This window comes from Python bivittatus, unplaced genomic scaffold (genome assembly GCF_059951505.1).
Source record: "Python bivittatus isolate LINGU-HERP-01145 unplaced genomic scaffold, Pbiv_v1 ctg000680_np1212, whole genome shotgun sequence".
Lineage (NCBI taxonomy): Eukaryota > Metazoa > Chordata > Lepidosauria > Squamata > Pythonidae > Python > Python bivittatus.
Window position 1 is genome coordinate 7,257,908 of NW_028277095.1, and position 17,651 is coordinate 7,275,558.

Sequence of the window (17,651 nt, forward strand, 5' to 3'; positions counted from 1 at the left end):
TTGGAGGTTGTCCACTTGCCTAACCATGAGCTAGGAAGACCTGACTAGGCCAATAGTTTTGGGATATAGGTGTTGGCGAGCAGATGGCCGCACCTGTTGGATTATTTCCAACATGTATTGCCTGGGCTGTGTTGCGCTTAAACAATGAGTAAAATCCCACACCAAATTCTTTATCCAGAAAGGCTGAAACTGCTGGAGAATCCAGTTTGGAAACAGGGTTTATAGTGTGATTACGGAGAGATTCTTTAGAGCAGTGTTTCTCAACCCTAGCAGCTTTAAGATGTATGGACTTCAACTCCCAGAATTCCCCAGCCAGCCATGCTGGCTGGGGAATTCTGGGAGTTGAAGTCCACACATCTTAAAGTTGCTAGGGTTGAGCAACACTACTTTAGAGTACTGAAGTCTTGAGTAATAGACATCGTATTTAAGTATTCAACCATTAATCCTTTAATGGTTCCATCTTCCATCTTCCATACTTTTTCCCCAAAGGTTGCTATTAAAGTATACATAAGGGTTAAAAACAACATGAACATTTGGACTGCTAGCACACTATATGATGGATTTCTGCTAAAGAGAATCTTTAAATGAAATATCCTTTGTCTAATACTACTTTTTTGGAAACATCGACCTTGCCAATTTTATTATTTCCATATGAGTAATTAAAGTTATTTGATTCTTCCTCAGATGAAAACCTGACCATGGAGTTGGGAGTCAAGCTGGAAATTGTCACACCCTTTTTGGGCAAATGTCGTCCCTTTGTCGGGCGCTGTTGCCAAAAATGTACTCCAAAAAGCTGGGTAAGGAGTGGATGGAAAGTGAGGGATGAGGAAAGCTGGCTTGGTTTTCATCTATATCAAAATCTATTTTTGTTCAGCTTTTTATTCTGCTTTTATTGGGTTCTCATGCTGCTGATTAGTCAACATGGAAAAAACTCTATTTTCATGAATTTGCTTGTTGCTTCTGTTTTTCCATTAGTATTGATGGGGAGGGGTAACAGAAGCAGAAATTGGTCTTTGGGGGGAACTAGTGCCTGTATGTTTATTTTTTAATGTCCTTGAAATTTCCAGAAATTTGCACCAGGGGCAGATCAGCTTGTAATAGATTTTCTTAAACCATCAAAAGATGGAGATTAGTGTAGAACAGTGTTTCTCAACTTCAGCAACTTTAAGATCTGTGGACTTCAACTCCCAGAATTCCCTAGCCAGCCATGCTGGCTAGGGAATTCTGGGAGATGAAGTCCACAGATCTTAAAGTTGCCAAGGTTGAGAAACACTGATGTACAGAGACAACTGATGCCCTCAATTTTTTGCTTGGATATGATTAGCAATGATTAGTTAACTCATTGAATTTTAGAGTTGGAAGAGGTCACCTTCGACTCCCTACCTAGGACAATCCTGATTAAAATATTTCAGACAAAGTTTCTTTAGACTCTATTTGAATACATCTACAGTGGGAGCCTAACATCTTCCACTATTAAACTGTTTTTCATTTAAGACATCTTTCCTTGTTAATAGCCTGAATTTTTTTTTATTAATGGTTCTTTTTTTCCTTCCTTTTTTTCCTTCCCTAAAAATACTGCTTTCTTCTCTTCAGTTTTGCTTCTTCCATGGTTATTTTTTTTTAAAACAAAACCCTTTTCTAAAATTGTTCCTTTTATTATTATATAGACTAGTGGTTTTTAAACTGGGAGCAAATTCTCCCAAGGGAGAAATTTGGGCATATCCTAAGGGTAATGGAGCAAACTGTAATTACTTGTTTGTGAGTCGAGGATCCAGTTTTGGACGGCTGTCGCCGAGACGCTCGTGTACAACAACAGAGAGTAGTTGTTCTTTGAATTGGGGGAAAAAGAGGTAATTGAGTTAAACAGTTGAACCACTGCTGAAATAGCATTTCATAGTAAGCAAGATTTTTAAAATAAATTATATCATTGGTTCTGAAATATCCTAATAATATCTAATGATATGACCTACATGAATTCTGTAATAGCAGAAGTAAGGGGCATCTTAGGAAGTTAGACAGTAAGGGCAGGAAAGACGAAAGTGCAGTATATCCCTTTGTCCAATGTTTCATTCTGGGACTTGTGTGTCCCAACATACCTAGAGGGCCCCATGTTGGCAAAAAATTGATTAGATTGAGGATGAGGTTGGCTGGTGGCGGCTAAACCTCCTTTTCAAAGGTGGAGTGGTTGTGAACTTTGTAGAGCAGTGTTCCTCAACCTTGGCCACTTTAAGATGGGTGGACTTCAACTCCCAGAATTCCCCAGCCAGCATTCTGGGAGTTGAAGTCCACCCATCTTAAAGTGGCCAAGGTTGAGAAACACTGTCCTAGAACATCTGGTAGGTCACTGATGGAGAGAAAACTTGGCTCCCTTGTTCTGAGTTAGGAAGATCAATGTCATAATGAGGACGAGCCCACGATCATTGTTAGTGTCTTGTGCTGCTGTTCTCTCTTTTAGCTGGGAGAACAGAGAAGGCTGTTGACTCTAGAGGCCAGAAGAAGGGAGAGAAGCTGCTGTCTTTAAATTGTGTCTGTTTTTGATCTTCAGGAATCTTTCTTTCACAAGCATCTCACCTCTATGGGATTTTGCAATGCTGTCAAGATAACCGAAAAAAACACCAGGTGAGTTGAGGAGGATGGATGAATCCAGCCCATTTATTTATTTATATTTGTAATTCAAATTTGTCACTGTTCATTTCACTGCGGAGTGACTCTGGGTGGTTTACAGTAAAAACAGAATAAACATGAATTAAACTAGATAAATATTAATTAATTAATTAAAATATGCTAAAAACAAACTTCCTGTATGATACTTCCAAGAGGCTGGTGTTAATTAAGTGCTAATAAACTCAGGGAACATCGTCAAGGCACCAGCCATCCCCAGGTTCGATTGTGTCTTTCCTCGCCCCACACAAGTTGGCAGAGCCAAGTCTTCAATTCCCTCTGAAAAATTGGGAGGGTAGGGGCCCGCCTCACCTTTGGGGGGAGAGTATTCCATAGGGTGGGGTCAACGACTGAGAAGGCTCTCCTCCTAGGACCCACCAGTCGACATTCTCTCACTGACGGGATCCGCAGCATGCCTTCTCTGCCGGACCAGGTGGGATGGGTCGATGTAATGGGGGTGAGACGGTCCCTCAGGTAACCCGGTCCCATGCCATGTAGGGCTTTAAAGGTGATAACCAACACCTTGAGTTGGACCTGGAAGCAGACTGGGACCCAATGCAGCTCACGTAGCAACAGTATAACATGTGCCATCCTTGGGGCACCTAAAATGGCCCGCGCAGCTGCATTTTGAACCAGCTGCAGCTTCCGGATACTCTTCAAGGGTAGCCCCATGTGGAACGCATTGCAATAGTCTGTATGGGAGATGACCAGGGCATGAATGACAGACTGGAGGGACTCCTGATCCAGGAAGGGGCATAACTGGCGCACAACATGAAATTGCGCAAAGGCCCTCCTGGCCACGGCTGCCACCTGCTCCTCAAGCAGGAGTCGTGAGTCCAGGAGGACCCCCAGATTACGCACCGGGTCTGTCTGGGGCAGTGCAACCCCACCGAGAACCAAAGATGGTAAACCTCCAGATACAGAGGAGCCTCCAACCCACAGCCACTCCGTCTTACCAGGTTCAGCTGAAGCCTGTTGTTCCCCATCCAGACCTCCACAGCCTCCAGGCACCATGAAAGGGCGGTCACAGCATCACTCAGATCACCCGGGATGGAGATGTATAATTGGGTATTATCTGCGAATTGATGATACCTCATCCCATGGTGGCGGATGATCTCACCCAGCGGTTTCATGTAGATGTTGAAAAGGAGTGGCGAGAGTACCAAACCCTGCGGTACCCCAGAACAGAGGGGCCGTGGGCTGGACCTCTCGCTCCCAATCAACACCAATTGGTACCGACCTTGGAGGAAGGAAGTGAACCAGCACAAAACTGTGCCACCCACCCCCATCTCCCTAAGTTGGCCCAAAAGGATACCATGGTTGATGGTGTCGAAAGCCACTGAGAGGTCAAGAAGAGCAAGGATGGATGCACTACCCCCATCCCGCTCCCGCCAGAGATCATCCATGAGTGCCACCAATGCTGTTTCTGTCCCATATCCGGGCCTGAAACCTGACTGAAAAGGGTCCAGATAATCCATTTCATCCAGTATCCCCTCAAGCTGCAATGCCACCACCTTCTCAACCACCTTCCCCAAAAAAGGGGAGATGGGAGACTGGATGAAAATTGTCCAGTACGGTGGGATCCAGGGATGGTTTCTTGAGGAGGGGGTGCACCAGCGCCTCTTTAAAGACGACTGGAAACACCCCCTCCCTCAAGGATGAATTCACCATTGCCTGGACTCACCCACGTGTCACCTCCCGAGGGGCCTTGACCATGAATTCAACTCATTCTTTTGTACTCATGATTGCGCTCGCAAAGCCATCTGGCTTGGCTTCCACCTCGGTGCTTGCTTAACCCACCATGCTCCAGGAACGTTGTATGCTGCTGCAATCTCCATAGGAATTTTAGAATCATAAAATGTGGGAGTTGGATCAGAACTTCTACATAATCTAGTCCAACCCTTTGTTTAATGCAGGCATCTGTGCATTGCTGCTTAGTTGGTTCTCCCCAAATCTGTACCTTCCATTTGATGTTTCCTACCAGAGGCTGGATCTTACACTTTTCACAGTTGAATGTCAGCCTGTTTGATTTAGCCCAATGTTCCAATCTGCTGATTTTGTCTTCTAAGAGATTAGCCAACTACCTTCACTTGGTGTCATCTGGCAATTTGCTAAGCTTCCCTTCCAGTCCATAACTCTTTAGGTGTTTTACAAAGATGTTGAAAACACTGGGCAGAAGATGGAGACTGGGGGACCCCACTTGTTACTCCTCTCCAAGACAGTGCAGAATCACTTAGAAACACCCTTGGCTTGATTGAGTTCTAGGTTCCAGTCTTGACTCTCATCCTATCAAGTTTTTGTGACACCGGTCAAGGCATATTCCTCTTCCATATTAAGATATCTAGTTTGTCCCATTGGTTACCAACTCTGTGTATTGGTATACAGACCCTGGACTGTGTGGATGTCCATCGTTAATGGTCTCCGTTGTATGTTCAGGATTGCCAAATTTTCTTTCTTGGAATATTCTTTCCATTATTGTGTACAGCCATGTTTTTAATCCCTAGCACTGTCTTCCAGTTCAGCTTAAATCCTTTTTGAAAAGATTTGCAAAACTCTTGCCAAAGACATTTTTCTCTGTTCTTCTAACAATACAGTACACGTTTATTCAGTCACACATGCAGGAATGCCTAAGGAATCTTAGGTATCCAGGGCTGAGGAAATTCCACTATTGAGAAATTCAGCAGTGTGGACTTTGGATTCCCCGGTGCACCCAAATCTTGATGATCTCTTCCAGGAGTATTGTTACAAACAGAAGATCCATATTGCCATGCTAAGACTAGACATTCCTATGGCTAAACTAGCAAGTGATAGATCAAACTGTACAAACTAGGCAAATACCTTTCCATCAGTGTGCACCATCATAGAAGTCATCCTGGGCACTTAAATAGCTCTTTACCACAAAATAGGTTGTATTTTATCCAAAGCAGTAAACTGGATGGAGAAAAGCTGTTAACACAAGCCTGTCTTAACCCAAGGGGGTCCTGTTAATTACAATTAGTCCTCAACTTACGACTACACTTGGGACCGGAACTTCTGTCAATAAGTGATGTGGTTTTTAAGTGAGTTGCACCTGATTTTACCTTTTTTTGCCATGGTCGTTAAGTGAATCACTGTGGCCGTAAAGCAAATCCAGCTTTCCCCATTGACTTTGCTTGTGGGAAGCTTCCTGGGAAGGTTGCAAATGGTGATCACATGACCCTGGGATGCTGCAACCATCATAAATACATGCCAGTTGCCAAGCACCCAAATTTTGATCATGTGACTGCAGTGATGCTGTGATGATCTAACTGCAAGGACTGGTCATAAGTCACTTTTTTCAGCGTCGTCATAACTTCAAACGGTCATTAAACAAATTGTCATAAGTTGAGGACTGCCTGTATTGCTAACCCTATTCTGCATGCCCTGTTTATGTCAGTGGGATGCGTAGGATTAGGTCTTGTTCATTAAGCTGCTGTTTATGAAAAGATCTGGGCCCCTTCTTTGAAAGACTGCTGTTTTTGACTTAATCGCTGATTCCGTATGGGTCTTGATCTTTCTTATATTTTTTTTTCCTTCCCACTCCTGTCTCCCATCTCTTCTGAATTAATATGTAGATAACAAAGCTTTCTACCTCACAGGAGTTGAGTGAGGATTAAAGACTTTATTCTCATTAAAGAATTCCTAATTACTTTAATTGTACTTCATGAGGTTCTTTGAAAACTGAAATCCCTAAAGTGCTCAGTGTTATTAACAGCGGGGAGGAGAGAAAAGACTTGATTGATACCACAGCCAAAGCAAAAATTTGGGGGTTTGGGTTTTGTTGTTGTTGATTTAAATGGAAGGCTGGCCACTTGAGCCCCTCTAGATCCAACTTGGCATCCTTTGGATGCATCAGATTTGCGACTCCCAGCCTTTCCTTCACGCCAGCCGGATGACAGAAGGTTAGATCTGGATCACGTTATCCCGTGCCATCAGAGCGTATCGGCTTTCTGAGAGCTATCTGGAACAAGGCAGCATGAATTCCATAGCAAGGAAGAGCAGCAGTAATTTACTGTGTTCTGCATTTTAAGGATAGATTATGCAAATGTATTTCCCCTCATAATTAACATCTTGAATGTCCTTAGAAGCAGCCAAGAATTGGGTTTATAGGTAATGAGATAGAAGTCAAATACAGACCCAGGAAATAAGGCTATGACCACAATAATGATTACATATTTATAGCCACACAAGATTGGGTAGAGTGAGTTCTCTCCAGAGTCCTTCATCCCAGGAGTGCCATCTCTGGAGGCCACAGAGACAAGCAGGGGTGTCCTAAGGGTATGGTTGAAAAAGTCAAGATGGTGGCCATTAAAATATAGTTATTCCTTCAGGTCTTGTTGGCTGGAATGCGGTGTTCTTGTTCTATCTGGTAGGAGAAAGTCTCCTGATTTGGGCTTATGAATATTCTCAGTGCTGAATGTAGGTTGCGTGATCTTACTGATTTCTCTTCTTTTTATTGTGTTGTTTTTCACGTGATTCATGGAAGCTGCGATGTAGACCGTTCAGGGTCATTCATGGTTGGAGTGGTCTGTAAGGAAAGGAAAAATAACTGACTTGACTGTCACTTCTCTGGCTTGATTATTAAGTACGAATTAAGAAGCAAGGTTTAAAACCAACTCAGCAAGGAAGGATTGTTAACCCTGCTATACTAGGAAGGGTCAGTCCTTGGATCGTCTTTGCTGGCTGGTTTAACAAACCATGATGAATATTAAGCCACATTTACCATTTACTTTTATTTATCCTAATTTACCAAGTTACTTACTTTGAATGCCACCCATCCCAAGGCTCTGAGTGGTGAACATTCAAAACTATATCCAAAGAAGCCCCCCCCCCCCCGCAAAAATCTAAGGAATATGTCCTCCCAGAAAGAAGAATAATCCCAGCACATCATAAGGGCCAAAGGAAGCCTACCAACTCCTAGAACCACCAATGCATTCCAGCATTCAAACATGCCTTCCTCCTAGGTGAGATGCAAAAGCCAGGTCTTACTGCTCTCCTGAAGTCCAGGAGGGAAGGGAGTTGACCATAGGTTCATAAACCAGCCCAGTTCCAGGTTTGTTCATAACCACAACCGAAGTAGTGGAGAAAATGGGGAACGCATAGGGATCCATCTGGCCTTGTGAGTGGATGATAAGGGAATTTGGGAACCCTTACTCTGACAAAGGTAGAACCTCCTTGGAGTTGAGCTTTACTCCTGATACCTACAAGGACCTTGTTTTGCTAAGCTTCAGGGGGGATCAGTCAAGTCGGTGATTTACAGAGGTTACATTTTGTGCAAACTGAGCAACTGAGAGTGGGGTATGTACCAGTGGTGCATTTGGAGCAGCGGTACTCCCCATTTTTAATCTGTGACAAGGGGGGCAAAAGTCAAGATTGCAACCACAACCATGTAACCAGAGCCCCGCCCCCTTTGAATAGACAGTGGGCAGGCTTTGATTGCATGATTGTTGCCTTTACCTTGACTTTCTTGACATCCACCCTGGTGGATAACCCCTGACCTGTGGTATGGATGATTTCTAAGAAGACAATCCATGTGGCGGTTACCATTTCTAACTGATGTGGACCTTTGGTTCCAGGTACAGAGGCTGGCTTGTAAGGAGACTGTGTCATTTCCTCACTGTGTGTGACTGGAATCTTTCTGCTGAAATGCCCCCCAATCTCCAGGAAAGACTCTTCCGTACCCAAAGGTATTGCTGTTAGATGGAGACTTCACTTGGTGGTTTAGCCCACGCACGTTGGGCATCTGTTGATTGACCTGTCTGTTTCATTTACTTTGATGGATATGCAAGGATATTTTAAGGATTCGGATGGCTTAGAACACTCAACCCAAGTAGGATTAAAGTTAACCCAATCAGAAACATAAATTACATTCTAGCCAACCCAACCCACCACCCTTCAGGGATTGTGGGATCTTCCCAAAATGCCACCTTTACCCAGCTCTTCCAAAACATAATCAGAAGGGGATTGTCCAGATACCCCAGGTAGAAGAGAGGCTGATGGACGTCCGTCAGTGGAGCAGGGCCCTAGTAGCCCTTCCCTCCCGGATCTCCTTGGGTGGACCCGTTCCTTATTTTCAAACAGCTCTGGGATCCTTGAGCTTTATGTTGGAAGGGGTGGCTTGCTAGCAGTTTATCAGCCCCTCCAGGGTCATCAGCGAAAGCCAGCTCTGCCGTGCTTTGATGACTGTGCGTGCTCTGCATCCAATGATGCGCTCAACATTGGAATGTGCCTTGCGCAGCATGATTATAGGAGACCTCTTTCATCCTTTGTGAGACGGGAAGGATTTCTAAGCGCCGAGTGGTCTGGATTATGAAGCTGGGATTCCTTCTTTCAGAGAGAGAGAGAAAGTATCCCGTGTAAACTTTTCTCTTTGTGGTACAAAGAGTGTGCACGTCCTGTCCTTGCCCTGGAAGATATTTCTTATCTGTGGGAGAAAGGGGGGGATTGAGGCAGCATGCATGGTCCTGTAGTAGTCCTGCTTTGAGACTATTAGATACAGTAGGAAAGATGTGCTAAACTTATCATTTGGGGGCAGAATGTTCTGAGAAGCACCAAAACGGTCTCTTTTTCTTTCTGACCAAGCTGATGAACCATTCAAGGGGTGATTATTATTTTGGGGGAAGAAAATCTTCTGGAGCAGGCAGTCATTTTGCTCATTCCAGGACCAATCTATGTCTCAGATAGTCAGTCAGCACATAACTGGGGGTAAGGACCTGTTGGCTGATATCTACTGGCTGGTGGCAGAATCCAGTAATGGAGGTTGATGCCCAAAAAAGTTAAGCAGGGTTGCAGTTGGTTAATACCTGAATGGGAAACCACCAGGATTCCCATGTCTGTAGGCCAGGCTAGAAATCTGAAAAAGCATCTTGAAGGAATATAATAAATTGCTACCATGTTCTTGCCAGAAAAACTGCCTTTTTCCATAGAGTTTTTCTACAGAGTTGCCAGAAGTCAAGCTTGACTCAAGGGAGAATTTATTTATTTTTATTGATTAGAGAAAGTGTCGGGTGGCCCTGTTCAGCAGACGAACCCAACCTGCCATGTCATTAAACTAGCGGCTGCTTTAAAAAAAAAAAAAAGGCTTTTTGAGAAGCAAAGGAGAGATTTTTTTTTCAACACACTGGCACAGCTTTAGGAAATAGACAATCCGCTTATCTGAAGGATAAAGAAAAGAGGCCTCTCGATAACTAGCGTTTCACTTGCAAGTAACATGCAGCTAAAATGCACGTTGCCAGGCCAAGTTCAGCTGCAGTTAAATAACTTACTGGGGGATCAGTTAAAACTTTTCACACCCAGGTTTATGCTGATTTGATCAGTGGTGGACTACTTTCTTTCTCTGACATTTATGGGGCAGGCATGCTGGCCTTCAACATATGTTCTTCCTGTGTCCCCAATAAATAAGCATCCATGTGCATTGCATTAATCCAGTGCTGGGTTTTAAAAACTTGGGGCCGTGAGAAAGCTGAACTTCCACAAACCAGAATTACATCTAGGTAGGTGTTTTTCAACCTTGGCAGCTTTAGGAGGTGTGGACTTCAACTCCCAGAATTCCCTAGGCAGTATGTTAGCTAGGGTATTCTGGGAGTTGAAGTCCACAGATGCTGGCTGGGGTGTTCTGGGAGTTGAAGTCCACACAGCTTAAAGTTGCCAAGTTTGAAAAACACTGACCGAGGTGATCCACCGGTTTCTCAGAAAAAAATCAGAAGGAGCACCTTTTCCGAATCACAAATTTTATTAAAAGACATAAGCTTTCACGAGGTTAATAAAATTTGTGACTTGGAAAAGATGCTACCTGACTCCTTCAGATCTTAGACATAACATGGCTCTTCTTCTACAAAGTCCGTCTCTCTAGTCGGCCGGTCAGCTACTCTTGAGCAGAATCAGTCCGGTGTTTCTGCAGCCCGGTGCCCCCAGCGCAGAAAGGCATATTCCACCTTCAGTGTAGCAACTACAGTGTGTATCCCCTGAGAATTCATTTAACTCAGCATCCAGTACTCCATGGTGCCAGTGCATTGTTCAGGCTAACAATTACTTTGTGAAAAGGGGTCTCTTTTATCTTGCCATTCAGTTTCACTGAATAATCCCCTCACCTCAATTTTTAATATTCTGAGAGAGAGATTTCTCTCTCTGCTTTTCTAAAATTTGGTATGCCTCTGCCACCCCCCTCTGCTTGTTGCCTCTCCAAGCACCAGCGCATAATCTTTCCAGTTAGAAAAGAAGCTGCCGTTCCCTCAGTTTGGGGGTCTGCCTTGTGCATTCTTAAGTGTGTATGGAAACAGTGCAGGAAATCCTGCCCTTTGCTCTTTAATCAGCCTGTTTGTGAGTTCAAGAGACTTGCAAGGCATAACAAGGAGCCACCTGGCATCCTTTCGTGCAGTTCTTCGGGAACAGCAAATCTGCTTAATTCTGGATGCTGGATCACAGTGTTTTTCAAACCTGGCAACTTTAAGAGGCATGGACTTCAGCTCCCAGAATTCCCCCGCCAGTATGCTTGAAGATGTGTGGACTTCAACTCCCAGAAGGCTGGCTTGGGAATTCTGGGAGTTAAAGTCCACACCTCCCAAGTTTGGACAACCAAGTTTGAAAAACACTGCTCTATGAACTTAAAACATGTCTCTTATGGAACTTTGTACCATCCCTTTAGTGAGATAGATCCGATCCTTGAAACGTTATGTCAGGAGTAGGCAACCTTTGGGGGCCAGGAACACATTTGGGAGATCATGTGGTTAGCACACTCACAGAAGGGTGCCACAGGAGACATTGGCCAGAATTGGCACCTTTAGGAGATCCAGAGGCATTTGTGCAAAGCAGCATTACCCTAGAGGCTCATGCTTTGGAGGTCAGATTAATTTCTTAAAATTAAAATAATAATTTAGAAAAAGTTGGGCGGGACAGATAGCTGGTGGCCACCAAGGGAGGTGTTTCGGTTGCCTACCCCTGGCTTATATGCAAGGAACTAATTCACTGGTTAATCTTTAAGTTGTCGGCACAGTCTTCCTTTGTTCAGTTCGCCTAACCAGGAAGTGGTTTGCCCATCCCGACCCTTTCCAGCAATGCTCCTAACCTTCAGACACCTTGCTTGGTGGGTGTGTAACCCATCTGTACACACATTAGTGTCCATATGTCTCCAGCAGCAGATTGGAGCTGCTGTCTGCAATCTTCCCTTTGTTGGGCGATCGCAGTGCATCTGTACACACTGCGTTGTCCTTGAATTTATTTACAGCCTCAGATCAATAAAACACAAATACAGAATTTAAAGTACAGAAACACCAGTAAAACGCCAATATAGATGTTAAAATACAGGACAAAAACCCCCCAACTCAAACCTGAAACAGTTACTGCATTCTGATTTGTGGGATTTCGGCCGAGCGCGTTTGCGTGGAGAACTTTCCTTTTGGGATCAGTGAAATCGTATCCCAGGGAGTGTTCTCTGTCACACCACCGGCCACGTCCCGTAGGATAAGCTCCACCAAGTAAGAGGTATTCATTTGCTTCTGATGTCCTGGTGGCATCTGAACCCACTTAACGCTCCTACCTTAGATCCCTACCCCTTATTCCTCCAAATTGTAATGATACGTTGATAATTTTGGTTGGGTTTTTATTCTGCTTTGATTGTCAGTCACCCAGAGTCATATATGTGAGATAGGCAGGCATGTCAATGTATTGATTGATTGATTGATTGATTGATTGATTGATTGATTGAATGAATGAATAAGGGCTGAGTCACTTTTTTGGCCTGGAGGCTGCATTTCCTGAGAGTTTTAGGATGTTGCCAGAGCGGGCAGGGTTTTGGGTGGGGGGGTGTCATTTGTAGAGGCTTAAGGCACCCATTTTGCCCCTAAAAGTCCCAATTCCGAACCAGAGAAAAATCAGAGGAAAATGTTGGTTCTTGTGGCTGGGGATCTTCCGGGGATACATTTTACACACACACACGAACGCACGCACACGTATCTTTTAAGCTATTTCCAGATCTTGTTTTGGTGCCGAGCTGTGTCACCCAGTATCCAGAGCTCCTGGGGAAGAGTCCTGGGCTGTCGCGTTTGCTTCTTGAACCTTGGAGCTGGCCCGGAATGGAAAAGTTACAGACTGGCTTGTTGCAAACAGAGTTTGTTAAGGCAAAGTTGCTGAAATCCCTTGGTGACTGAGGGCGTCTTGACAAGTGACACCGAAGATGGTTCTGTGTCCCTTGTGAATGTTAATGCACCACGGAAAGTGGGAGCGTGCTGTTTCAAAAAATGTCACTGGGAATTGCATAGGTTTTTCATAAAAATGACTAATGCAAGGTACTGCGTGTTTTAAAAAGGGCTTTAAAAATGCATAACATGGAACCTGAAGGAAAGCAGATACTGAAAACAGAAGATACTCTGGAGAAGGGATGGAAAACCCCACCCCACGGCGACATCATTGGGCAAGACCCTCCTTTACGTGCTTGTGTTGTGATAAGCCTATGCCCATATGCCATGAAAACCCCTCTTGTTCCTTGCTTATGGGCAAAAAACAGGCCAGCCCGCTTGTTTTCTGCTGGCAATCACCAATTACTGGCCAAGAGCACATTGGCTGCAGCCTGTTAGCGTTGGCCTGTCTGTTTTTGCCAGCAAACAACAATTAAACCCCATTTTTTATTTCTGGCTGCCCTCTGCTTGGATTTTTTTTTTTTTTTACCAAAAAAAAAGAGGGGGGAAGAATCATGTTAATTGACTGCTGGCTGTAATAAAGCCATCTCTAGGCTTAGATAGATTTATTGGTAAAATAACATGTATCTTACAGAGTTATCGCCATCTGTTTTGTAAGACCATGCCTCCCTTGGGGAGAAACTCTGCTTTTTCTGGGGGAAAAAAAACCCACAGTGTTTTTTGGAGGAAAAAAAAACATGTTTTTCAACGTTCTGAATGACTGGAGCAAATTCAAAAAAATTCCGTGATGTGATTTTTTTCAAGTGCAGATAGTGAGATTTTTAAAAACACAAATATTTTATGTTTTTAAATTGCAGCGCTGAATATCTTAGCCTTTGCGACCCCTGATGTAAAAAAAAAGGTCACGGAAAAGATCTTCCCATCTGACCTTCCTGGTCAAAAGATGGTGCAGCAAATTGAAAAGTGCAAAAAAGAAGCTACAGGGTGCATCATATGTCCACAAGGGATTCTGTTGTGCACCTCTTTTATTCATCTTGCTCACTTTGTGTTGGAGTGAAAAGAGGCATCTGCTCCTTCGCTTTTGAAGGTTTTCGCCTTTGGATGACTGAAATCTGGCTCTTTGCTACACTGATTTGCTTTCTGTCCAACAATGTGCCAGCCTAGATGAGTTTGGCTAGTCTCAGAACAGCTAAACAGAATCAGACTTGGTTAGTAGTTTGGACTGGAGACCACTAAGAAATCCATGGCTGCAAGCTAGACTGAGAAATTGAAAAAAAAAGTCTCCGATGGAGGCAGTGCCAGACCCCTTCTGAACTGCCAATCTACAGGCTGGTCTAGTCTAGGAGGTCCCCAGAAATCAAGCTTGGCTTCAGGGGACTTTCCTTTGGCTATCCTAACCTTTTAATAATGCTCTTTTAATAGTATTCTTGTACATCAAACATGGATTGGCATCTCTGACATGGCAATTGGTGAATAATGGGTGGATGGAACCCTGTTTGTATTGTTCTCTCCATTTATGCCTTTTTTATGACAATTTCACTCTGTCCACTGCCTTGAATTTTTCCTTTGGTGGCCTTAGAAACCCATAAGTTACTATGAAATATATAAAGTATTATCCAGGAAAAGCAGCCTTCTTGTGCTGAAGGCTTTAAGGTTCAGAGGAGCCCCCTTTTTGCAGCAAGGGTGTCTTCAGGCCCTTCCATACAGTGAGGCAGACCCACCATTGGACAGCGGATCCGAGCCCATGAATTGCATGATGTTGGGAGACACGCTTTTCTTTCTTTCCTCATGCACCCCCTTTTTTTGCTGTGCTGTTTGCTGTTCAACAGGTTGGGCTGCCTTCTGTATTGCTTGGAAACCCCGCAAGATCTGTTTGCTTGGAGATGGCAAGCTTGGGAGAAAGAAGTGTGTGTGTATGTATATAGGTCATCCTCATTTAGCAACCACAGTTGGGATTGGCAATTCGGTCATTAAGTGAAGTGGTTGCTAAGCAAAACACCACAGTTTTACAATCTGACTTTGGCTTTCTTTTGCTTTACAGACCAGCAAAGGTCTTAAATGCGTGGATCGGTGGCAAAGTTACTTTTTCGTCACTGTTGTAACTAGGAATGGTCACTGCACAAGGCAGTTGCTAGACGAGGACTACCTGCATATACATATATATATATACACATGCAAGTACTTCCCAGTTTAAGAATGAGTTCTGTTCCCTTAAGTCGAATTTGTATGTAAGCCAGAACAAAATTATTGTATAATACTGTACAGGTAGTATTGTGTAATGAACTCGAATCACTGTGCATTTAGCTTGAATTTTGCTACAGTAGGCTCTGTTCTTAGCTATGGGTCATCCGTAAACCGGGCATTCTTAACCCAGAGACTACCTGTACACACACACACACACACACACACTACCTGTACACTTGTACACACACACACACATCCATCCATCCATCCATTCATGCCCAAGCACCACTGAAAATATAATCTTTGCCTCTCCATAGGATTTTTGAAGCCTGGAATTTCCAAGGCATGGCCACTTGCAACAAACTGAGTTTTGGGCTTAGCAGGGTGAGATGTGGTAAGGCATCTCTCTCTCCTGATTTTGTGACCTTGGCATTGTTCAGTGTTGTAAGAATAAAGGAACAAGAGTGTTTATTTGTGGTTGTACCTATTATAACATGAATAGTCACTGAATTCATCCCTGGGACATTCCTGATGCCTTACAAAGATGCTTTCATTCTCCGCCCCCCTCCCTTTTCTTTTTCCAACCAGAGTGCAAGATGTTGTGTCTCCAAAAGGCTCAGGGGATGCTCCAGGGACCAACTTGTCTGCAGAACAGTGGATGAAGGAAATCCAGAGAATCCTCTGCCAGATACAAGCCTCCCTCTCCCCTTTCCTCTTGAGGTAGGCTCACATCTTGCCCTTTGCCTGTCTTGGGATGAGCTGAGGGGTGCAGGGGAGTTGAGGGGACCGCTGTGCTTTTAGCACAGACCAGCTTGCTGCTTTCACACACATTTTGTGCAGTTTCTCTGGCAATCAAAAGGGAGGTCCAGATGGAGAGGCCTTTCATCCAGGTTCTCCCAGAAGGTGTCCAAGACCATCTCCATCTTGGGGACCTTCAGATTTTGAGTAGAATTCTGGGTTGCAATTCAGTGCCTCTGGAGAATATTTAAGCACAGTGTATTTCTTTCTCACTTTTCACAATCAGAAGAGATTCCTGGTACCCCATCCAGCCTTGGCCCCAGATCTCATCAGAATGCTTTTACAGCCTCTTTTCGTGTTCACACACTGCAGGTCTGTCCATGGGGTCTTGTGAGTTGGGAAAAATGGGGGCAGCTCCTAAGGGGTCTACCCCATTGTGTGAGAGATGCCCACGGGTTTCCCAGGATGTACACGGCAGAACTTGGATAGCAGTGCTTGGAGGCCTTTAAAGAGAATTTATCTGGAATCACTGCTCTGCACGTGCAGTGATTGCAGATAAATGTTTAGGGATTTTAAGATTAAAAATGTGTAAGTAGGCCCCTAGGTTGACTACAAGGCTACTTATTATGGTTTTATAAAAATTACATTGGGGCTTGATTGAACTGGGTTTGCAGTAGTTGATGATATGATAGTTATTGTTCATGTTACATATTTTTGCTAACTTATAAGTCACTTAGATTTTCTGAATTGACATGGCCTAGGAGTTGACTGATTGATTGATTGATTGATTGATTGATTGATTGATTGATTATGTGCCATCAACTCAGTGTTGACCCTTAGCAACCACATAGATAGACCCTGTCCAGGATGATCTGTCTCCAACCTGATCCTTCAGGTCTTCCAACGGTGCACCCATTTTGCTGCAACTGAGTCCATCCCCTTTGCTGCTGGTCCTCCTCTTCTCTTTCCTTCCACCTTTCCCAGCATCAGAGCCTTCTCCAGAGAGCTGGATCTTCGCATAATGTGTCTGAAGTAGGATAATTTGAGCCTGGTCATTTGTGCCTTTGAGGGAGAACTCTGGGTTGATTTGTTAGATGATCCACTGGCTTGTCCTCTTGGCTGTCCCAGTATTCTCAGGAGTCTTCTCTAAGTTCAAAGGCATCAATCCTCTTCCTATCCTGCTTCTTCAAAGTTCAACTTTTGCTTCCATACAGTATCACCGGGAATACCCTGGCTTGCACAGTTCTGATCTTCGTAGGCATAGAGGCCCAAGAGTACTTTGTCATAAATGCAATACATAAATAATAAACACCCTTGGCTGTGGCCAGCTAACATGCTTCCCCCATTTTGGGACAATGCGTTCCACTACAGACTGGCCAAACAGGCTTGGTCGGGACAGTGTGCTAAGCAATAAAAAGGAAACTGAGGCTGACGCTAGCTGAGCTAGCTAGGCATTATGGGGATGTTAAATCTGTAACTCAGTGGGTTTGGCCAGCTTGGTTATTCGAAAAACCATGTGGGTATCTCCTGAGCTTTGGAAATTGATGGGAGAAGACAGTTATGGGTTTTTTTTTTAGCAGCCCTAATTTTTTTAATTCATGTCAAGCCTCCAAAGCTTCAGCCGTGATGCAAGCTGATTTTGCCAGAGGTTGTTATAAAAATGATGTCAAGCAAACAAGCAAACAAGCACATAGTTTATTGAAGCCTTTTAATTAAATGTGCCCTCCTTAACCCGCCGCCAAGCAATATAGCAGTAGGACAGCCTGGCCTCACTGTTGTGAATTAATCCTTCTTTTTGCTTTATTTATTTTTTTTAATACACCTTGTGATTATGTAAAATGATTTTGGAACAATACCTAGGATATAATTTATCAGCTCGTTAGCTCTCAATTAATGCTGGTTCCCTTAGTGGTGCCG

At 43.9% G+C, this 17,651-nt stretch overlaps 1 protein-coding gene across 1 annotated transcript in view; it reads left to right on the plus strand.

Moving 5' to 3' along the window:
• Window positions 1-698: 698 nt before the first annotated feature.
• GPAT2 (glycerol-3-phosphate acyltransferase 2, mitochondrial) overlaps window positions 699-17,651 on the plus strand; it is a 63,848-nt gene continuing 46,895 nt past the window's right edge. Inside the window, exons 1-4 of the mRNA XM_088151910.1 lie at window positions 699-797; window positions 2,546-2,619; window positions 8,256-8,366; window positions 15,585-15,716. Coding sequence (XP_088008036.1) covers window positions 699-797; window positions 2,546-2,619; window positions 8,256-8,366; window positions 15,585-15,716 — 416 coding nt within the window. The remainder of the gene's footprint in view (window positions 798-2,545; window positions 2,620-8,255; window positions 8,367-15,584; window positions 15,717-17,651) is intronic.